The sequence below is a fragment of the Podarcis bocagei genome (assembly GCF_964188305.1).
Source record: "Podarcis bocagei genome assembly, chromosome: 17".
Classification (NCBI taxonomy): domain Eukaryota; kingdom Metazoa; phylum Chordata; class Lepidosauria; order Squamata; family Lacertidae; genus Podarcis; species Podarcis bocagei.
The window spans coordinates 12,062,372-12,085,535 of NC_138143.1; the positions used below are offsets into that span (position 1 = coordinate 12,062,372).

The window sequence follows — 23,164 nt, forward strand, 5'->3', positions numbered from 1 at the left end:
CACTGCATGAATGCGCTCTCTCTCTCTCTCTCTCTCTCTCTCTCTCTCTCTCTCTCTTTCCTTTCCCCCCATTCTCCCTTTCCCCTGCTCCAGCTCTGAAAGGCACCTTCTCCCTCACCTTGTCTACGAGCTCTGACCTGGCACCCACAGTCAGGCTTCTTCTGTACACTGTGTTTCTGGATGGCGAGGTGGTGGCTGACGTGGATCAGTTTGAGATACAGAAGTGCTTCAAACATAAGGTGGGTAAGGAAGCAAGTGGGGCAGGGTGAGGCCTTGCATCCTGCAAATCTTCAGATCCTTTTTGCTGTTCACAATACTCGCTCTTTCTCCACCATCCTCCGTGACATTCTTGCCCTGGTGCTGCCTGTTATCCACTCTCGTCGCCGCAGGTTTCCTAACTGACCATTCCTGTTTTGTTCGCATCCTTCCACAGGTGAATTTGGACTTCTCTGCGGCGGAGGAGCTTCCAGGATCAAAAGTCAGTCTGCAAATCGAGGCTGCTCCTGGTGCTCTGTGCTCTCTCCGTGCTGTTGATAAGAGTGTCCTCCTGATGGAAGATGATACGCTGACACCAAAGCAAGTAAGAATGCCCATCCTTCTCAGTTATTATTAGTTTATTAAAGGTAAAGGTACCCCTGCCCATACGGGCCAGTCGTGTCCGGGTCTAGGGTTGTGGGCCCATCTCACTTAAGAGGCCGGGGGCCAGCGCTGTCCGGAGACACTTCGGGGTCATGTGGCCAGCGTGACGAAGCTGCTCTGGCGAGCCAGCACCAGCGCAGCACACGGAAACGCCATTTACCTTCCCGCTATAAAGCGGTACCTATTTATCTACTTGCACTTAAGGTTGCTTTTGAACTGCTAGGTGGGCAGGAGCTGGGACCGAAAGACTCACCCTGCTGCGGGGATTCGAACCGCTGACCATGCGATCGGCAAGCCCTAGGCACTGAGGTTTTACCCACAGCGCCACCCGCGTCCCTGCTAATAATTAGTTTATTATTCTTTATTAAATTTGTCAGTCACATTATCTTGCTCAGGGCAACCCAAAGCAACTCACGACCAAACAGACAGCAAACTCCACATAGATACATTGGGGCTGCTTAATTAGATTAGTGTTCCTTCCCTGTGCCCTATTCTTTTCTCTTCATTTTCAGGCTGATGCATAGGAGCCAACTCCTAGGGGCCGGGCATCTTTGCCCAATAAAATTTTCGCCCAATAATTTTTTTGAGGGGGCCAGCCTATTGGGATACTGCCAGGGAGACGGAGCCATCAGGCAGGCCTCCACGTCGTCTCTGGACGATCACCGGTCTCCCGTGGAACAGTATCAGTCAATTAGCGACACGAGCCTCAGAGACATTCCAAGACTCGTGCACACGCTTTTCAGCAGTCTCCACAACGGAAGATTCAGACAGGAGAGCATATTTACAGCTTTATTCAATGTAGATCAGAACAAAGGAAAAACACCTCCTCACCCCTTGCCTTTTCCTGTAAGACCTATTGCAGTCGTTAAGAGTCGTCAACAGACTCATCTCAGCTATCTGCCAATCTCCCATTCCCACCACCCTTCTGAGTAATACCCCTCCCTACCTTCTCACTATATAGAAGGACCTGGCAACTTCTGTTTCAGTGTATCTGAAGAAGTGTGCATGCACACGAAAGCTCATACCAAGAACTAACTTAGTTGGTCTTTAAGGTGCTACTGGAAGGAATTTTTTTATTTTGACTATGGCAGACCAACACGGCTACCTATCTGTAAAAGGAAAAACATGTCTGCCTGCCTCCGTGTTCAGGAAAACAGAAGGAACAAAAGCTGTATACAAAACGGAAACTCCCAGTGAGCAGGAAGTAAAGAGGCATGTGACACACCACAATCATCCCTGACCGACCCCCCCCCCCCAGTTGATGGGCATTGCCATTCAAATGGTGTGCGTGTGCGCGCACCATGTCATGTGATCAATTCTGTGGGGCAGGGCTTCCCATCCCCTCCTGCCCCCAATATTTTATTCAAGTTAGCACTCCTGGACTGGCAGGTGGTTGGTTCCATTATTTAGCTTCTGCCTTTTCCCTTCCATGTCATGAGCTGCAGCAGAGGTCTTGGTTATGAATCCCAGCAGCCCTTCTGCCTTTGTAGCATTTTAGCAACCCTTCCTTCCATCCCTCCTCAATTCCTCACCACACCCCATCTTTCCATGCTTCTGTTATCTTTAAGGCCTTCCTTGATACAGTGGCACCTCTGGTTAAGAATTTAATTCATTCCGGAGGTCCGTTCTTAACCTGAAAGTTAACCTGAAAGTTAACCTGAAACTGTTCTTAACGTGAGGTACCACTTTAGCTAATGGGGCCTCCTGCCGCCGCGCAATTTCTCTTCTCATCCTGAGGTAAAGTTCTTAACCTGAGGTACTACTTCTGGGTTAGCGGAGTCTGTAACCTGAAGCGTTTGTAACCCGAAGCATTTGTAACCCGAGGTACCACTGTACAGTCCATGCTAAGAACCTCCCATTTTTTTTATTGTATTACCCATGATATACTATGGTGTGTAGCATGACAGCATTGCCAGGGACTGGGCAGAGGAAGAATGGTGCAGACTGCCTCCCCAGCCTGACTCTTCTGCAAGCCCTGCGGAAAGATGTCAAGTCCCGCAGGGCTCTAGTCTCTTGTGACAGAGCGTTCCACCAAGTCAGGGCCAGTACTGAAAAGGCCCTGGTCCTAGTTGAGACCCATCTAACCACCTTGCGCCTTGGGACCTCCAAAATGTTGTCATTTGTGGACCTTAAGGTCCTCCGCGGGGCACACCAGGAGAGGCGGTCCCGTAGGTACGTGGGTCCTAGGCCTCATAGGGCTTTAAAGGTCAAAATCAGAGCTTTGAGGGAGATCACAGCTCAGAGGCAGATGAGGGGGAAAGCTGGGAAATAATGGAAGAGGAGGAAGAAGCAGCACTAGAGGGGCAACAGCTGACGGACTCAGTGTCTTTAGAAAGCATAGCATTCCAGACCCCCTCTATCCCAGAACACGACGGGCCTTGAAAGTAGGAGAGCAGAGGGCACATCCCAGCACCGTAGAGATGACTCGTGAGGAAGTGGGAGGGGGTGGAGATTCACTTGGAGCAACGCCATTATTCCAAGAGGTCACATTCCCAAGCCACTCTCTGTGAATATTGAATAAAAGCAGATGGTAAGGACATTCCCTTGTCTTGTCCATTCCTGGCAACCTGCCGTGGGGGGTTGGTTCCTCTGCTGCCTGACAAGCACATCATTAAGAAGGGAGACACAGCGTTGTAGTCCATGCAGTGCAGTGCCTGAGTGGCGCAATTGCATTTACAAATGAAATACTGATTCACAGTGGCGTAGCGTGGGTTAGCAGCTGCCGGGGCTGTGCAGAGGTGGGTGGAGGGTGGGAGGGAAACGGAAACGGACAGAGTACATATGCACATTCAACTGCTTAAAGCATCCGCATCACCCAGGAGATCACAGCCATAGAATCGATTTGTTGCCTAGAGATGTAACTTCCTAGTTTGCATGGAGAAACCATTTGCAGTGGAGCCCAGTGACGAAAGCATGTGGCTGTATTGATGCAGCTCTGTGTATTGGAATTTTGCACCCGAAACAAATTTTGCACCCAGGGCAACTGCCTCTGTGGCCTCCCTTTTGTCAGCAGACAAAAAGGGGCTTCAGTCTGGCCTGGGGCTCAACCAGTATGATTTGGCTTCATCAACACTGAATACAGTGGTACCTCGGGTTAAGTACTTAATTCGTTCCGGAACCTGAAACCAGTGGTGTAGCATGGGGGGTGCAGGGGGGGCCGGCCGCACCGGCGCAACATCTGGGGGTTAGGGTTAGGGGGCGCAAATCCACGGGTTAGGGGGCGCAAATTACTTGCCTTGCCCCGGGTGCTGACAACCCACGCTACGCCACTGCCTGAAACTGTTCTTAACCTGAAGCACCACTTTAGCTAATGGGGCCTCCCGTTGCTGCCATGCCGCTGGAGCCCGATTTCTGTTCTCATCCTGAAGCAAAGTTCTTAACCTGAAGCACTATTTCTGGGTTAGCGGAGTCTGTAACCTGAAGCGTATGTAACCTGAAGTGTATGTAACCTGAGGTACCACTGTATAGTTACGTGTTTCCTCCCTTCCAACTCTCTGCTTTCAGGTGTTTGGTCATTTTAGTTACGATTACTTGTATTTAACTTCTGGAAGAGGATTTCCCTATCGCTTGGAAGACTTTGAGCCATATCCTTGCCTGCCTCCTCTGGCTCCAAGCCAAAAGCAAAAGAGGGCCCTGAAGGTAGCCAATTGGTTTCAGAGTGAGGCCGATGTTTTTAGCCTGTTCAAGGTGAGTAGAATTTGCTCCCGAGTTTAGCTTCTCTGAAAGGTGCCTTGCTCATTTCCATGAGATGCATCCTACAGACCCTCTCAGTGCCCCTATTTTCCAGGGTCGGTCCCAGATTTAAAGAAACCACATCTGATGGGTGGCCCTGACTCCTCTCTCTCATCCTCTCACCCCTCTGCCCATTGAAATCTGCTCTAGGCAAATATGCAGGACTTCCTTCCCCCACGAGGGAGAATGGGAGAACCCCAGCAGAAGCAGGGGCGACATCGTGACTGGGAGGGAGGTGGAACTGGTGCCAGACTGGACCACCTCCTAATGCTGGGTCTTTCACACCTTACTTTTCCTTTTTTTGTATCATTTTTTATTAGCTTTGCAATGCAAATTTACATTCAAACACAAAATAAAATCATAAATTGTAGAATTTTTCTGAATTCACGGACTTCCATTCTCCCCTCTCTGGAGTCCTCTTATTAACATTTTCACTGCATATCATATCTTCCTCCAGATTTTCATAATACTCTATTTAAATCCATAGTTCTTCTCACATTACAAGTGTTATTTCAACCCTGCTAATGTTTTTAATTGTTTACATTGTGCTCTCAAATATATTACAAACTTTCCCCAGTCTTTATTGAAGTTTTTATCGTCCTGGTTCCTGACTTTTCCAGTGATTTTGGCCATCTCTGCATAGTCCATCAGCTTTGTTGTCCAGTCTTATTCTGTAGGTATTTTGACTTCTTTCCATCTTTGGCCTAGGACTATCCAGGCTGCTGTCGTTGCATACATAAAAAGTCTTTTGTACTCCCTTGGGTTTCTCTGCGCCTACTGTTCCCAATAAAAAGGCTTCTGTTTTTTTAAAATGAAGGTTATCTTAAACATCTTTTTCAACTTATTATATATTATTTACCAATATGCTTTTATCTCCTTACAAGTCCACCACATATGATAAAAGGTGCCTTCTTTTTCTTTGCAATTCCAACACATATTTGAATCACAGTGGTACCTTGGGTTAAGAACTTGTTCTGGAGGTCTGTTCTTAACCTGAAACTGTAATTAACCTGAGGTACCACTTTAGCTAATGGGGCCTCCCACTGTTGTGGTGCCGCCGGAGCACAATTTCTGTTCTCATCCTGAAGCAAAGTTCGTAACCCAAGGTACTATTTCTGGGTTAGTGGAGTCTGTAACCTGAAGCGTATGTAACCTGAAGTGTATGTAACCTGAGGTACCACTGTATAGTTACGTGTTTCCTCCCTTCCAACTCTCTGCTTTCAGGCGTCTGTAACCTGAAGTTTTATACATCTTTGCTGATTTACTGGGAGTCAAATACTCACACCTCACTTTTCCACTCTCCTGGTTTCCCACAGCTTATGCGAATGAAAGTTTTCACCAACATGCAAGTTAAAAAGCCTGTTTCCTGTGACCTGCCAGTAACAAGACGTTTAAAAAGTGGCTTTGAAACAGGTGAGAATCACAGTCATTTGCTTGTTTCGCTGCTGGAAAGTCCCCAAGTAGAGAAATCAGTTTTTGTTGTTTCTGCCTTTCAAGGCTTTTATTTCCACTGATTCCTGCGGGATCTCCCTCTCGACATCCCATCCCTTGAGTCAATGGTTTCGTTGCTGGGTGCAGTGCATCGCTGTATCACTGCCATCATAATCTCCCTCAGAAATTTGGCCACACTGCTGCAGATTCATCTTTACTGATGGACTTGAGATCTTTTTCTACTATCTCCAGGCCTGCGCACAAGTGTTCAGCATGAGAATGTGATTTCCGAGAAGCCTCAGGCTGTTGATTCTACAGAAAGCAAGAAGGAAGAGAAAGCTAAACCCAGGACACACTTTCCAGAGACCTGGGTCTGGGATTTAGTATCAGTGAAGTAAGTGAACTGTGCTAGGGAAGGACGATAACCGCTGAGATGATGCCATCTACCTGGGATATCAGTAGCGGGGGTGTGAGGTGTGGGGGGTGAACCCTTTGAGATCCAAGCTCTTCTTCAGTGTAAGGATCAGACAGAATTATTTTCCACAGATTCCTGTCTGGACTAGCCTGGGCTTTCTCATAGCCTGGAGTCTGCTTTACCCTTGGAAATGTAACTTCAGCCTTCAGAAAACCGATCCATAGTTTTGTTGTCACTGAGGGAGTGACCTCTCTTCCTGTTCTTCAGCGAGGAGGGGAAAGCAACTCACTCGGTCACTGCTCCGGACACGATCACGGAGTGGAACGCTGATGCCTTCTGTGTGGCTGACATTGGCTTCGGACTTTCCCAACAAGCCAAGTTCCGGGTCTTCCAGCCGTTTTTTGTGGATATGAGCCTGCCGCATTCTGTGGTCCGTGGGGAGACCTTGCTGCTAAAGTCCACTGTCTTCAATTACATGAAGGAATGTATCCAGGTTAGTGACCATTGAGAACAAGCAAACAAGCTTCCCTTATATGTGTATCCAGAAAGAAAGGGATGGGGGGAACCCCACAAGATAGAGATGGAGGCTGGGGGGGGGGGCTGGACTTCACCAGGGCCTTGCCCTTCCTACACCTGCACTCAGCTGTCTCTCCCAAGGGACAGGTCAGGATTTTTCCCTCCTCCCCCCACCACTCTGCATTCAGTGTTGTGGGGACAGCTTGTATTTCTTGCTGTGGGTGAGGAAACAGAAGCTCCACTTTGGATGTGCCACAGAAGTGTGGACAACAGGAAGCGCAAGGCAGCCCCATCCCAGAAGAGGTCCATAGAGCACATTCCCTCCTGGGAACCTGCAGCTTTCCTCCCACACCAACCCCTGAGTGTGCTTTAAATGTGTGGTGTGTGCACAGCCCCATATGCAACACAGCCTTATTGCTGCAAGAGGCCAGAAGAGGCCAGAAAGCCACCCAGTCTGATCTGCTGCCAAGGCCTAGGGATGCCCATCTGCTGCCCCCTTCCTCTTCCCCACAGCCGCAATTCAGGCCACCAGCTGAAGAGCTTCATGAAGGGCTCACAGAACAACAGCCATGAGGGGTTTGTGTGAGGAAGCCAAGCCACCCATTTGAATCCCAAAGGTTTTTGATTAGAGGCCTTCCTGTAAACTTTGTTGAGTGAATAAATCTCGCCAGTCTGATCTGGGGTGGCATTCCTCATAGATGCTAATATGGTGCCCCCAAAGCACGAGGAGACCCCACTCACCGAGGTCTTACTGGGCGCAGTCTATGCCCTACTCAACTTCTCAGTGTGGGGCACCCCTAGGCATGTGGTCTGGCTCTTGCTTCTGGCATAGGCCCATCTCCTGTGCCTCTTCTCTGAATGTTTGCCCCTTGCTTTGGACTTACTGCACTGCCTGCTTCACGAGGGTCATTTTGCTGCATCTCCCAGGTGAGAGTGAAGCTGCTGGAGTCACAGGAGGTGGATGTGAAGCCATGCCCGGCCTGCCAGTTCAGCACCTGCCTCTGTGCTGAGGAGGCCCACACCTTCTCCTGGAATGTGACGGCGACTCAGCTGGGTGAGGTTGAGGCGCCTGAGTGGGTGGGAGGAGACTTGTGGGGTTGAGGTTGCCAAAGACCTTGTCATCTGAGGACACTTGGCAGAACCAACGGATTCTTCTGTTTGGAAGCCAACTGAGCATTAAGTGGAATATGGAAAATAATAACAATGCCGCCTGCTGCATGTACTATGGGTTTGTTTCCTCCCCATCCCAGATGGTGTCCCTCACCAAAGGAGAGGTTGGGGGTCCATCTCCATTCAAGAACCCCCTATGCTCCAACCTCTGTCCCTTACATCCTTCTCCAGACTGAAGGCACGGTGGACATGTTGGCAGATGTGGGGCTGGACTGGGGCTCTGGCCTCCAAGCAGCCTCTTCCCCTCCCTGAGCTCCTGGCACTCATCATGGGTCTGTGCCAATTTTGCCTTTCTCTAGGGCACGTCAATCTCTCAATCACCGCCGAGGCAGAGGAGACGCATGAGCTGTGTGGCAATAAGATTTCCACCACACCTGCACGAGGCCGGTCAGACACAGTGGTCAAAACCCTGCTGGTCAAGGTCAGTGTCTATGTGGCCTTCAGCCCCTGATGTCCAACTTTGGCTCACAGCTATCAAGTGCCAGCAGCTGATTCAGAACTCTGGGTCTCCCCTAAACAGGTGTTGTTTTTTTTTTTTTAGGGGGGGGGGAGAATTGTATTCATTGGGTGCTGGGCAGGAGAGGGCCTTTGGATTTTTGCAGCGCCTCCCTGTTTCCAGGTCTAAGGCGATGTCAGCCAGGGGCTGTGATCAGTTGGAAGCCCTGGCAATTGCGAGAGCAGGGGAAAGGCAGAGAAGGTAGAAGGAGATTATTCCCCTGAGACAGCAGCCCCACTCACCATCCCATTCTCTTTTCCTCCCACAGCCAGAAGGCGTCCTTGAAGAAGAGACCCACAATGTCTTCCTCTGCTCTTCAGGTGTGCTTAGGCTGCATCCCTTGCTCAGGGCAGCTTGGCTTGTGATGGTGCCCCAGAGAACGCAAGTTGGAGAGAAGACGAAGTGTTGCTCTGCTTGTCATTGGGCTGGAGACGTGTCTCTTCCCTAGGGCAGTAGCGGGATGCAAAAGAGACCAAAGACACACACTCTGTCTCTCTGTTTGCCAAGGGGAGTAGGGATGGGATGGAGAGGGGGTGGAAAGACAGCTGCGAGAACAGAGTGGCTAAAAACAGACTCACTGAGCTAACAAGCTCCTAGTACCATCTTTGCTGTGTGCAAGTCCAACTGCAGATTATGACCACTTGGTTAGTGTATTCAACTGCATTAATTCCTGTTCTTCATCTCCTTTTAGGGGACCCAGTTCATGATGAGGTTTCTCTAAAGCTGCCTGAAGCTGTTGTGGAGGGCTCTGGCCGAGCTACCGTCTCCTGCATTGGTGAGGAAATTTGCCCCCACATTTCTTCCCCATCTCTGGCCATATGAGAGATCTGGAGAGGAGGAGACTTTTCTTTCCACTACATCATAATGCAAGTTACCCATGTGGAATTCTGGCTGCCATTCATTCCTTTCCTCATATGGTCCACGGAGCAGGAGAAAACGAGCTTGCTCCATCTTCCATGTGACAGCTCTTTAAGGATTTGAAGATGGCCACCAGACCTCCTCTCAGTCTTCTCTTATCCAGGCTAAACATACCCAACTCCTGCAGCCTTTCCTCAAAAGTCTTGGTTTCCAGATGATGGTGGTGGTGGTGGTGGTGGTAATGGTAATGATAACAATCTTCTCAACATCTAGGGGACATTATGGGCACATCAATAGAACATATAGACCTTCTGATTCAGCGACCCCTGGGCTGTGGTGAGCAGAACTTGATGAAGTTTGTTCCTAACATTCACATACTCCGGTACTTGGAGAATACCAACCAGGCAACCCCCACCTTCAAAGAGGACGTAATAAAGTACATACAGAGTGGTGAGTAGGTTCTCTTTTCTCCTCAGAATGTGGCTTAAGGCAAGTGTTCATTGGCAAGAACTGTGCGAATAGTAAAAGTCTGGAAGATCACTGGCCGAATGAGAAGGGAAGTTGAGGAGACTGTTGTGAATTTGTTCATGCAAATGGAAGGTGCTCTTGAGAAGACGTTGGAAGCCTTGGAGAAAGGAATTTCCATTTTATCTGTAGGATGTATTCATGATTCTTCTTCATAGATCAAAAAGTGTTTGCTGGGAGTGGAGATTTCATGGCGAATTTGCAATCCCAATCCATTGTGCTTTTTGTGGTTCTTTTCACCATTTGATAGATACTGATGTAGTCCTATAATTTCCCCAGCCCACAACCACTTTATCCCTTGGTCCACTTTTTGGGTATTAATATTTTATTGAAGGAATTTCAATTATAAAGAGATAAAGTGATACAGAAAAAAGAAAAACAAGGAAAGGGGGAAAGGGGGAAATGATTTATAGTTTTATGAGCAGGAAACAAATAATGATACCTCTAAGTAGTTGAATAGCATCATGTGCATGTCCAGCACGGGATTATCTTCCTACTAAATTAAAATAACTCTAAACAGACCTAAAATCAGAGGTCTCTCTCTCCCCACAGCCTCCATTACAGCCTGGAGCTGTTTTCTCTTTATGAGCCCTATGTAGTATAAACAGCCAAATATAACCAGCCAAATCTTTCACTGCAAATGTCTCATAGACACTTAATACAAGGTTTGCCCTAACAAAACCTTGCCTGTGCGGCGCATGATGTCTTTTCGGCACCGGAAGAACACTTCTTTCTATTTTGTTTTCCCAGGCCTTTTAAGATGCTGAGCTGCCTATGTAACTGGTTTATAATCATCTTCCCACTGCTGCAGTCCTACATTGTTTTCTGTGCTGATTGTTGTTTTGTTTTAACTTCGTCGGCCACTTAGGTGGTTTTTAAAAAACTGTAAATCCCTTAGATATATAAGCGGGTAAAATCAGGGTCCCTCCTAGCATTGCCAGTGCTACTTTGTTCTTCTCTTCTGCCAGGGTATCAACGCCAGCTGCTCTACAAGCGCAATAACGGCTCTTACAGTGCCTTTGGGATGCATGATGCTGAGGGGAATACCTGGTGAGTTAGCAGCAGAGCTAGAACCAGCCAGCCCAAGCTGTCAGGGTGGCCATTCAGGCTGAGCAATTTGCTGTCATGAGCAATTGGAGAAGGAGGTGATATAGGCAGCCCTGCAGCCCGCAATCTGCCAGCCCTTGTTCCCAGTTAGCACCTTTTTTTGGCCTCATGGTGATGTTGCTTGTTAAAGAGGCAGAAGCCTACCATCAATTTGTGGGTGGGTGGGTGGTGGTCTTGGGTGTCCCCTAAGAGGCAAAATCAAACTACTACTACTTCTGGAATCAGGTGGAATGGGAATTAAAATTGAGGTTTAGTGTAGCATTTTATTGCGCAGCATTGCCTAACCTTATGATCAACATGTTTCTTCTTCTTCTTCTTCTTCTTCTTCTATTATTATTATTATTATTATTATTATTATTATTATTATTATTATTATTTTTATATTTTTATTTTATATTATTATTATTATTCCATTTCTATACCACTTTATATTTTAAAGGAAAAAATCTCCAAGCGCTTTACAATACATTAACACATGAAACAAAACAATCAAAAATAAAACAATTTAAAGCTTCAAGGAAACTATTTCAGATCCTTCTCTAAGTGACATTTTGCTTTCCCCACATTGATTTACCTATTTAATTTAAGTCAGTGCCATGATGGAAGGAAGTCCCCATGCAACATCAGTTAGTAGCTTTCTCCTTACGGCTTCTGTCACTTTTGTTGTTTTCTGTTGAGTGCTGCAGGAGAAAAGCTGAGATGAAAAATAGTGGGGCATGATCCCTTGTAGTTCAGAAGCTGAGTTGCCCCTCATTTTAAAATTTATTCTTGCTTCAATCCTACAGGCTGACGGCTGCTGTGGTTAAGGGTTTTGGCCATGCCAAGACTTATGTCTATGTTGATGAGAAGCACATTCAGGATGCTGTGCGTTGGTTGGGGCAGCACCAACTTCCCAGTGGCTGCTTTGAAAGTGTGGGAAGAGTCTTCAACAATGCCATAAAGGTACCTTCACTGAGCATTCATTTGCTTGCAGGGAGGTTATACAACATGAGATCAAGCAATTACTATCCCACACTTCCCAATGTATTTTCCTGTTACTTTCCTGATCACGAAAGGTCCAGTTTGGGGAGAGGTGGGGAGCAGCTTTGCTGTCTCGAAACTAATTCAATCGCACAACTTCCATTTTTCTGGTATGTCATGGAATCCCACTCAAAACAGTGGGAGTCTGGAAGCGCCTTGACTTTTCTCTTGTGTTTCCCCTGACATCCTTAGGGTGGTGTGGATGATGAGATTTCACTAACAGCTTACGTTGCTGCCTCACTGCTGGAGCTCAACATGAAGGAGAATGTAAGTCCTTCCTTAGGATTTCCACAAATGTTTGTGACCTCCCCATCAGCCCTTGTACAACTCAAAGCTCAGGGCTGAACTATCAGCTCAGTATTTGCACTATTTCTGTTAGCATTTGGGTCCATGCCCCATATCGCTACTCCATGAAGCATCTGGGAAACCACTTTACTGGCAAAGATTTTCAACACAGGTTCTAGTAACTGGCCACCCACCCTGTCTGGTGTGCCTTCAGCTTGTCTGGATGAAGAGACATGCCTCAAACTGTAGTCATGATGCCTCTTGATGCTTCTGTAGAAACCTGGCTTTGCATGCCTCAAATGTAGCCTACCATACAAGCTCCCTCCATTGCTCTGTCCAGTTTTTGCCTCTGGCCCTGAATAATAATAATAATAATAATAAATTTTATTTATATCCCGCCCTCCCCAGCCGAAGCCGGGCTCAGGGCGGCTAACAACAATTGAATAGATCAACATTCTAAAACATTCATTATAAAATTAATTAAATCAAATTAAAATCAAATTAATGGCAACCATCAAGCAAAGTTTTGTGCAGATTGCCGGAGGAGGGGGTCAGGCTGCGCCCTGACAAAAGGCCTGGTGGAACAGCTCTGTCTTGCAGGCCCTGCGGAAGGATGTCAGGTCACTGAACACTACTGGCAGGTTGTCCGTGAGGGAATGCAGCCCTCAAGTTGGGGGGGGGGAAACGTCTCTGACCCCAGTTTGTAGGATGGTGGTACTGGTAGATAATGGGCACAAAATTACCACATCTGCAACCGATGTGTCATAAAATGCTACTCTTTGCTGAGTCATTGGTATGTGCTTATGTTCAGCTTGTGTCCAGATGCTGGAAGGGAATTCCTTGTAGCCTGGAAGTCTCTGCAAAAGAGGGCAGGAGTACATGATCTCCACCTTCTGTCCATCTAAGAAACACCAGGGAGATGTCTGACCTGATAATTATACAGCGGTACCTCAGTTTTTGGACTTCTCCGTTGCCATACGTTTCGGTTTTCGAACGCTGAAAACCCAGAAGTAAATGCTTCCATTTTCGAACGTGCCTCAGAGGTTGAATGGCTTCCACTGTGTGTATCTGTTGTTTCCCCACAATTTTCTCTATTGAATTGGCAGACTGCCCTTTGCGCCTCAGTTTTTGAACGTTTCAGAAGTCGAACGGTCTTCCGGAATGGATTACGTTTGAAAACCGAGGTTCCACTGTACAGTGGTACCTCGGGTTAAGTACTTAATTCGTTCCGGAGGTCCATTCTTAACCTGAAACTGTTCTTAACCTGAAGCACCACTTTAGCTAATGGGGCCTCCTGCTGCCACCGCGCCGTCGGAGCACAATTTCTGTTCTCATCTTGAAGCAAAGTTCTTAACCTGAGGTACTATTTCTGGGTTAGCTGAGTCTGTACCCTGAAGCATATGTAACCTGAAGCATACGTAACCCGAGGTACCACTGTATATCTTTCCACTATAGCTCTCATGGCCTCCCCTGTGGATTCCCGGGGAACTATGCTTTGGTGAGAAGACCCCCAGGACCTCCTAAGAGAAGTGCAGTTCTCCCACTCAGCAACCTAACAGAGTCTTTTTAAAATTGTGTTAAAGCGTACAATGGTAGATGATGCCTTGGGCTGCCTGAAGAGGAACTTGAGTTCTGTGGACGATGCCTACCGCAAGGCCTTGATGGCTTACGTCTTCACATTGTCTGGGGACACAGAGATACGGCAGAACCTCCTGACAGACTTGCGTGAAGGGGCTGACAAAACAGGTAGGAGGGGTTCATTCAAAGCAAAGGAAGGCTGTGTGCCCATTAACTGACCTAAAATGCAACAAGGTTGTGCTCTTTCTCACCATGGACAGGATTTGATCTTGGTGGGAAACTAGCAGGGGGAGTGCAGTGTATGCAGAGAAGACAGGCGTGTGTACACAGCCCTTGTTCCAGAGACGGCTGTTTTGCCACATCTGGAGTAGCAACTTTTTCTGTTTAGGCTATTGGGGTAAATTCTGAGATCCCCAGTAGTTTCTATTATTTCTAAACAAACGTGTCAATTCAGGTAGTCCTTTGGTGACCCAGAATGAATTATCCACAATTACTGTGATGATAGAAGCATTTCAGAGTGCTTTCATATGTTTCCAACTCTTCGTCTTGTTTATCTGTAAGGGCAGTCTTCTGAGACCTGCCACTATTATTCCCATTTTACAGATAGCGATATAAGCCATAATAATAATAATAATAATAATAATAATAATAATAATAATAATAATAATAATTTATTATTTATACCCCGCCCATGTGGCTGGGCTTCCCCAACCACTCTGGGTGGCTTCCAAAAAAAATGTAAATATACTGTAATACATCAAACATTAAAAGCCTCCCTAAACAGGGCTGCCTTCAGATGTCTTCTAAAAGTCTGGTAGTTGTTGTTCTCTTTGACATCTGGTGGGAGCGCGTTCCACAGGGAGGGCGCCACTACCGAGAAGGCCCTCTGCCTGGTTCCCTGTAACTTGGCTTCTCGCAGTGAGGGAATTGCCAGAAGGCCCTCGGTGCTGGACCTCAGTGTCCGGGTAGAACGATGGGGATGGAGACGCTCCTTCAGATATACTGGATCGAGGCTGTTTAGGGCTTTAAAGGCCAGCACCAACACTTTGAATTGTGCTCGGAAACGTACTGGGAGCCAATGCAGGTCTTTCAAGACCGGTGTTATGTGGTCTCGGCTGCTCCCAGTCACCAGTCTAGCTGCCGCATTCTGGATTAGTTGTAGTTTCCGGGTCACCTTCAAAGGTAGCCCCACATAGAGCACGTTGCAGTAGTTCCAAGCCGGAGATAACCAGAGCATGCACCACACTTACAAGGCAGTCCGCAGGCAGGTAGGGTCTCAGCCTACGTACCAGATGGAGCTGGTAAACAGCTGCCATGGACACAGATTTGACCTGTGCCTCCATGGACAGCTGTGAGTCCAAAATGACTCCCAGGCTGCGCACCTGGTCCTTCAGGGGCACAGTTACCCCATTCAGGACCAGGGAATCCTCCACACCTGCCCACCTCCTGTCCCCCCAAAACAGTACTTCTGTCTTGTCAGAACCTCAATCTCTTAGCCGCCATCCATCCTCCAACCGCCTCCAGACACTCACGCAGGACCTTCACCGCCTTCACTGGTTCTGATTTGAAAGAGAGGTAGAGCTGGGTATCATCCGCATACTGATGAACACCCAGCCCAAACCCCTGATGATCTCTCCCAGCGGCTGCATGTAGATGTTAAAAAGCATGGGGGAGAGGACAGAACCCTGAGGCACCCCACAAGTGAGAGCCCAGGGGCCTGAACACTCATCCCCCACCACCACTTTCTGAACATGGCCCAGAAGGAAGGAGCGGAACCACTGTATGACAGTGCCCCCAGCTCCCAGCCCCTCAAGACAGTCCAGAAGGATGTTATGGTCAATGGTATCAAACACCGCTGAGAGATCCAGCAGAACTAGGAAACAGCTCTCACCTTTGTCCCTAGCCTGCCAGAGATCATCAACCAGTGCGACCAAGGCCCTTTCAGTCGCATGATGAGGCCTGAATCCCGACTGGAAGGGATCCAAATGGTCCGCTTCTTCCAGGCATGCCTGGAGTTGTTCAGCAACCACTCGCTCAATCACCTTGCCCAAGAATGGAAGATTTGAGACTGGGCGATAGTTGGCCATCGTGGCCGCATCTAAAGATGGTTTTTTAAGAAGCGGTTTAATAACCGCCTCTTTCAGCGGGTCTGGGAAGGCTCCCTCATGGAGGGAAGCATTCACCACCCCACGAAGCCCATTGCCCAGCCCTTCCCAGCTAGCTTTTATAAGCCAGGATGGGCAAGTATCAAGGAGAGAGGTGGTTGGTTTCACTCGTCCAAGCAGCCTGTCCACATCCTCAGAGGTAACAGATTGGAATTGATCCCACACAACTTGACTAGACAGGACTCTAGCACTCTCCCGCCCCTGCCCTGTTCCCACGGTGGAGTCTACCTCTTTCCGAATCTGAGCGACTTTATCTGCAAAAAACTGCAAAATCATTGCAGGAGATCATGTGGCCCATACTGGGCCCCGATGGAGCAGGTGGTTCTGCTAAATTGCGAACCACCTGAAAAAGTCTCCTGCTGCTGTTTTCTGCAGATGCAATAGAGGCAGTGAAGAAAGTCTTCTTCGCTGTCGCTACCGCCACTTGGTAGGCTTGACATCGAGCTCTAACCCGTGTCCGGTCAGCTTCAGAATGAGTTTTCCACCACCGGCGCTCTAGCCGTCTCAACGATTGTTTCATTGCCCTCAGATCCATGGAGAACCACGGGGCTGTCCGGGCTCCATGCAATCAGAGAGGGCGCTTCGGAGCCAAACAGTCAATAGCCCTGGTTAATTCCACATTCCAATGGGCCACCAGGGAATAATAATAATAATAATAATAATAATAATAATAATAATAATAATAATTTATTTGTACCCCGCCCATCTGGCTGGGCTTCCCCAGCCACTCTGGGCGGCTTCCACAAAAACCAAAAAAACACTAAAATATCATACATTAAAAACTTCCCTGAATCAGCTGAAAGGCCATCAACATGGGATAAAGCATCCCCTACCACTCTCTGGAAGCCATTTGGATCCATTAAGTGGCGGGGGCGGACCATCCAAATCGGTCCCACCTCCCTGCAGAGGGGATGGGTCGCGGAGAAGTTCAGTCGCACCAGGAAGTGATCTGACCATGGCACTTCTTTCGCTTCGCTTTTACTTAGTATCAGATCACCAACATCCATAGAGGTAAACACCAGGTCTAAGGCATGTCCGCGGCAATGGGTTGGGCCAAACTTATTCAGGGACAGCCCCATGGAGGCCATGCTTTCCATGAAGTCCTGAGCGGCCCCTTGTAAGGTCGTGTCGGCATGGATGTTAAAATCCCCTAAGACAACCAAACTAGGTGTCTCCAGGAGAACATCTGCCATGACCTGAAGCAGCTCAGGCAGGAATCCTTGGTGCAGCGGGGAGGTCGGTACACCAAAAGGAATCCTGTACTGCCCCTATTGCCCAACTTCCAGAACATGCACTCAGAGAACTGGGTCTTCCTAATAGGACACCTGGTGCAAACTAATGACTTCCTAAAAATCACTGCAACCCCCCCTCCCTGCCCACAAGGCCTGGGTTGCTGTGCGTAAGAGAAACCTGGTGGACAAGCAGTGGCAAGGACAGGCCCATCTGCTTCATCCAACCAAGTCTCTGTTACACATGCCAGGTCAAGTCCTCCATCCATGATCAAGTCATGGATACCAGTGGTCTTATGAATCATTGACCTGGCATTGCACAGCAGCACCTTCAAGTCATGTGGGTATCCCTTGCTGATTCTAGTATCCATCCGGTTAGGACCAGACCCGGAGGCAGGGATAGTCCTCAAACAACGACTAAACCTGCCTCCTCTGTAATGACATGGTCTGGTCTTAGCGTAACTCTTCCTCCTACCTGTGATCACTGAGATCGGTTGTCCCAGCACATCCCCCTCTGTGGAACATGCCCCAGTCATTTTGTTGGCTGGGACCCACTCCCCGGCAGCCCTGACCCCTCCCCTTAAGAACAAAATAAAACCTTAAAAATAAACAAAAACCCAATAAAACAATACAAACAAAAAAACTGTAAAAGTTACAAAACATCAAAATCAAACAAATTCCCAAGCCCAACCAAACATCCATCCCACCCCCACCCCCCCACATACAAAAAAAGAAAAATTTAAAAACATTTTAAAAAGAACTCTGCGCCCCTCCGAGTCCTCCTGGACAGCAGCAGCAGTAACAGCAACCGTCCTTGTGAGGCTTCAGGCCCCGCCCTGGGCCAGATGGTGAGTGGCAGGAGCAGGGCCCTCAACTCACACAGGGGAGTACCCCTTTCCAGCCTCCTTACAAAGATATCTTTCTGCTGGGGTTTGGGACTAGACTCAAGGTGTAGTGCCCTGCCCAACATGACTCACTGCAGAGAACAAGTCTGAATGACCTCTGGGCCTAACTACACTTGACGCAACAACCCGGCAATCCCACTGCTTAGTTTTTTGAAAAGGACGGGGAACTATAAGTCTTCTCTCCACGGCCATCTCAGTAAAAATCACATCTGCATGCAGCTGCGACAATTTGCGCCAGGAAAAGCCTCCATTGGGGTCAACAGGAGCCTCCCCCCCCCCCAATGCTAATTGCTGTACTGTGTATATGGAGAAGATTCAATATTTACTGAGCTGGTGGCTGGGATGATTAGACTTTAAATCTCTGCTCCCATCCCTGGTGCCTGGAATGAATGAATCCAAGGGGGCAGCCTAGTAATGCTAGCTAGCTAAATAAATAAATAAATAAATAAATAAATAAATAAATAAATAAAGGCTTAGTAGCATCAGCAGTTCCCACTCCAATTATTGCTCTGAGTTATTATTACAGGAGTTGAAATGAGCCCACCTTCTTTTCTTTCCCCTCTATAGATGGAATTGTATCCTTGTCAGATGTAGAAACAACAGTCTACTATGTGCTGTCTCTCCTCAGCACACCTGAGGTGTCCACAGATGTCCTCAACCATGCCTCTGAAATTGTGCCTTCTCTCACCAGCCTACAGAATCTTTATGGAGGACTTTCATCCTCACAGGTAGCGACAGCTGTTTCTCAAGGGAAGAGGTGTGGCAGGGTACCAAATTTCCGTATTTAGGTGTGCCAAATGCAGGGATGACTCCAGAACAAAAACTAGCTTGGGGGGAGCAAAGAGATGGGAAGGATTAAAGGAGGAAAGATTTAATCCACCTGAATATACTCTGCCAAAAAGTTAGAGGGAGTATTTAGGGGGAGTGCCCACTGTCCCTTGCTATTGCTTGCAGTTATCCCTGGGTATTATTCACCTTGAAATGCACATTCTAGCACAGGGCTGGTGTTTAAGTGGAGTGAAAATTATCGGGCACTCGAAAATCATCGTTTGAGGTTTCCTATGTTCAATGGCTGCAGTGGTGTGGCAGGATGAGGGACAAAAGGAGTTATTGTTTATAAGATCTCAGTAAGTGTTAAAATTTGTCTCCTGGATCTCCACCCCACCATCCAAGACGACTGTTTGCTTTCCCCAGGACACAGTGATTGCCCTGCAGGCTTTAGCCAAGTATGCAGCCTTGACCTATCGTGAGGCAGAAGATGTGAAGGTGCTGGTGAAATCCAGTGGGGGTTTCCAGCACGAGTTCCACGTGGGCAAGAAGAACCGGCTGGTGTTGCAACAGGCCCCTCTTGCAGAGATTCCTGGTCAATACAAGCTGGAGGTGTCAGGGAACGGCTGTGCCTATGTGCAGGTAAGCCATGGAAATCTCAGGGGACAAAGGCACAAACAAGGCTCACCTTTGATCCACGGGGAGCAGGATAGAAGCAACAGACTGAGGCACTTTTCAGATTGTCACAGAGGAAGGAGAGGTGCGGGGGGGGGGGGCGTGTCTCAGATCCTGAGCAGTCCTGAGAAAATGCAAAGAGCATTCGTGTTCATCATGCTCCACAGCAGGATAGCTGGGTAACATCCAATGAAACATACTGACTGTTGCAAGTTTGAAGGGAAAGGCAATTCCTTAGCACAGATTCAGCAGATGGTGGTTCTTGCCATGGGATGTTAATAACGTCAGTAACAGAAATAATTAGATAAATAAATTGGAGTATAAGTTGGCCAACAGTTAATAGCTAGGATAGGGCAGAGTTCCAACAGAGTTCCTGGTGAAAACAATGTGATGGAACACTCATTGAGTGGCCCATATTGTATATCATCATCACAATCATTATCAGATTTTATTGGTCAGCCAAATATGGGTTATAGCCCCAAACAAACAAACAAACAAACAAACAAACAAACAACAGAGAGGTCTTAAAAACATATTACAGTGGTACCTTGGTTCTCAAACTTAATCCATTCCGTAAGTCCGTTCCAAAATCAAAGCGTTCCAAAACCAAGGTGCGCTTTCCCATAGAAAGTAATGCAAAATGGATTAATCAGTTCCAGACTTTTAAAAACAACCCCTAAAACAGCAATTTAACATGAGCTTTACTATTTAACGAGATCATTGATCCATAAAATGAAAGCAATAATCAGTGTACTATACTGTAAAAGAAATAAGACAGTATTGTAGATGATAAAAATTACAATTATGCACTGATGATAGTCATTGTTTGGATGGGGTGGGGTGGGGGGCTTGTATCCATTTCCGCAGTCACACAATCAATCAATCCGTAGCTGAACTGGGTTCCACAAAGTCACAAAAACAAATTAACCGAAAAAGCCTCAAAAGCAAAAACGCAAAACAAATAGCAAAAACAAAGGTGCCAAACTTAATTCCATTCCAGAAGTCTTTTTGACTTCTGAAATGTCTGAAAACCAAGGCGCAGCTTCTGATTGGTTCAGGCGCCCCAGAAACAATAGCTGACAGCCGCATCAGATGTCCGGCTTCCAAAAAACGTTTGAAAATCAAAACACTTACTTCCAGGTTTTCGGCGTTTGGGAACCAAGGCGTTTGAGTACCAAGGCACCACTGTATAGCACACATGATGAAAGATAAGATAAGATAAACTTTATTCGCATTAGCCAACGGCCATGGCAACATAAAACAAGCAATATATACAAATAAAAAGACAGTGATGTGTAAAAAGGGCAATCAAATGAGCAAGGTTATCATTCAGATAGTGGGCCTTATTGATGAAAGCATTATAATACACATCACAGAAGATGCCAGAAGTCAGCCCAGAATACAGCAGTTTTCTTCCCCACGTAGACTACTCTTCGATACCACAAAGAGCCTCCACCGCCGGAAGCTTTTGCTCTGAGTGTAGAGACATCACCAGAGGAATGCAACCAGACTACCAGGAAATATTTTGATGTTCATGTACAAGTCAGGTACTGTACTTCTGCTAAGCTGCTTCTGAAGGGGCTCCAAAAATCACATCTCTGGTGAAGCAGCTTGTGAAGCTTTGGGAACATGTGAATACAGTGGTACCTCGCAAGACGAACGCCTTGCAAGACGGAAAACCTGCTAGACGAAAGGGTTTTCCGTTTTGGAGGCGCTTCGCAAGATGAATTTCCCTATGGGCTTCCTTCGCAAGACGACAGCCCATAGGGAAATATCCGGGACAACGGGGAAGCGCAGCGCGTCTTCCCCACTGTCCTCGGACCTCCTCCGAAGGCTGGTGGTGGGGTGGGAACACCTTCTGAAGGCGGGCAGGGGGCGAAAGTCTTTGTCCCCCCTGCCTGCCTTCCCAGGGGCTTTTAAATCGCCCCGGACAGCGGAGAAGTCCTCCGCTGTCCCGGGCGATTTTAAAATGCCGCCCGCCAGCATTTTAAGATCCCCCGGACAGCGGAGAAGTCCTCCGCTGTCCCGGGTTTTTTTTAAATGCTGGGGGTGGGAAGAAAAGCCCTTGTCCCCCCCCCAGCCTTCAGAAGAGGTCGGGGGACAGACTGTCCCCGGACCTGGTCTGAAGGTGGTTTCCCTAGGAACACATTAATTGATTTTCAATGCATTCCTATGGGAAACCGTGCATCGCAAGACGAAAAACCCGCAAGACAAGACGAAGAGAATTGCGGAACGAATTAATTTCTTCTTGCGAGGCACCACTGTAGTTGCATGCAAAAATATATTCTGCCTATTTACAACATATTTGCAAAATAATAATAATAATAAAATAAAAAATTCTGCCTCCCAGCTCATCCCATGCTGGAGTTCCCCTGGAGCTGGTTTTTAGAATCACGAGCTCTGTCTAAACTAATAGGGCTGCCCACTTGTCAAAATCCCTTATACCGGTACTTGCAATGGAATGGAGGCTTATAAGGGAAAGGAGGGAGGGAAAGACTAGCAAAGGCTTTTGCAAGCCTTCTCGCTCTTTGCTTTTAAGTCCCTGAGCCTGAGAATTTGGAAGGGAAGGGGGGGGGGACACTTGCGAAGAACAGGAATGGAGGCGGTAGCATGTATGCCTGAGGCCCTGCATCTTCTGAGGTCTGCTCTTTCAATTTAGGCCCCAGGCTGAATGGAAGCAAGGGGAAGGCTCTGGAGTGACGGGCCTCTGCTTGCTGGTCACAGCCACCCAGGCTGAGAGGAGCGCTCTGCCCTGATGGCTGTCTCAGCAGCAAGCTGGGTAATGAGTCTCATCAGCAATCACCTCAGGGTGGCCCTGCCTAGAGCGAGACATTGATTAAACCCATCCTCCAGGCTGCTCACTTGTGAGGCAGTGGGGAAGGAAGTTCACTACAGTGGTACCTTGGTTGTCGAATCTAATTCCTTCTGGGAGTCCGTTTGACTCCTGGAGCCATTCAAAAACCAAGGCCCGGCTCCCGATTGGCTGCAGGAGCTTCCTTCACTCAATTGGAAGCCACAGAAGCCATGTTCAGCTTCCAAGGAACATTCAAAAACCCGGACACTTCAGGAGCCAAAACGTACAAGTACCAAGGTGTTTGAGAACCAAGGTATGACTGTACTGGATCCAAATCTCCCCAGATGATTTTTCAGCTGCCACTCTTTCCCTTTCCCCCGTTAGCTACACAGGGGCGCGCAATGAAACCAACATGGTCCTGGTAGAGGTGCATATGCTGTCTGGGTATATCCCTGTGAAGAAGTCTGCGAAGCAGGTAAGACCATTTGGCTTGGCTTCACCCAATCTTTCAGTAATCCTTTTGTTTTAGTTGTTTCGTCCCACGACACTGCTGTGTAGTCATTCAGAACGGCTTCTATAAGGCAGAAGCAAAATTAAGATCCACAAGCAACAGTAAGAACTGAAGAATGAAATTAAGATGTCCGAAAAACAGCTTAAGCTGTTAGCAGAGCATTTCAGGAGAGATCTTGGCTCCTGAGGGTCCATTTTCAGGAAGAGACACAAGCTCCAGGTTGCTTCAGCCATTCATCCATCTCTCTTCATCCCTCCTCCCTTGCCCAGCTCCCAGGGTCTAATCCTCAGACTCCATCCCCACTTGCCCAGCCTCCTCCTCCTAAACCAGCTGATCTCCAGTTCT

The 23,164-nt window shown here is 47.8% G+C and overlaps 1 protein-coding gene across 4 annotated transcripts in view; it reads left to right on the plus strand.

Annotated features, from left to right (window-relative positions):
• LOC308576586 (alpha-2-macroglobulin-like protein 1) overlaps positions 1–23,164 on the plus strand; it is an 88,324-nt gene that overhangs the window by 61,300 nt on the left and 3,860 nt on the right. For all 4 annotated transcript variants that reach the window (XM_081176084.1, XM_081176083.1, XM_081176085.1 and 1 more), the window contains 19 exons: positions 94–239; positions 434–580; positions 4,144–4,326; positions 5,688–5,784; positions 6,055–6,196; positions 6,485–6,710; positions 7,661–7,787; positions 8,203–8,324; positions 8,668–8,719; positions 9,091–9,174; positions 9,531–9,707; positions 10,751–10,832; positions 11,675–11,831; positions 12,102–12,176; positions 13,778–13,940; positions 18,639–18,799; positions 19,266–19,481; positions 20,940–21,061; positions 22,693–22,783. In XM_081176084.1, the coding sequence (XP_081032210.1) occupies positions 94–239; positions 434–580; positions 4,144–4,326; positions 5,688–5,784; positions 6,055–6,196; positions 6,485–6,710; positions 7,661–7,787; positions 8,203–8,324; positions 8,668–8,719; positions 9,091–9,174; positions 9,531–9,707; positions 10,751–10,832; positions 11,675–11,831; positions 12,102–12,176; positions 13,778–13,940; positions 18,639–18,799; positions 19,266–19,481; positions 20,940–21,061; positions 22,693–22,783 (2,570 nt within the window). The remainder of the gene's footprint in view (positions 1–93; positions 240–433; positions 581–4,143; positions 4,327–5,687; positions 5,785–6,054; positions 6,197–6,484; positions 6,711–7,660; positions 7,788–8,202; positions 8,325–8,667; positions 8,720–9,090; positions 9,175–9,530; positions 9,708–10,750; positions 10,833–11,674; positions 11,832–12,101; positions 12,177–13,777; positions 13,941–18,638; positions 18,800–19,265; positions 19,482–20,939; positions 21,062–22,692; positions 22,784–23,164) is intronic.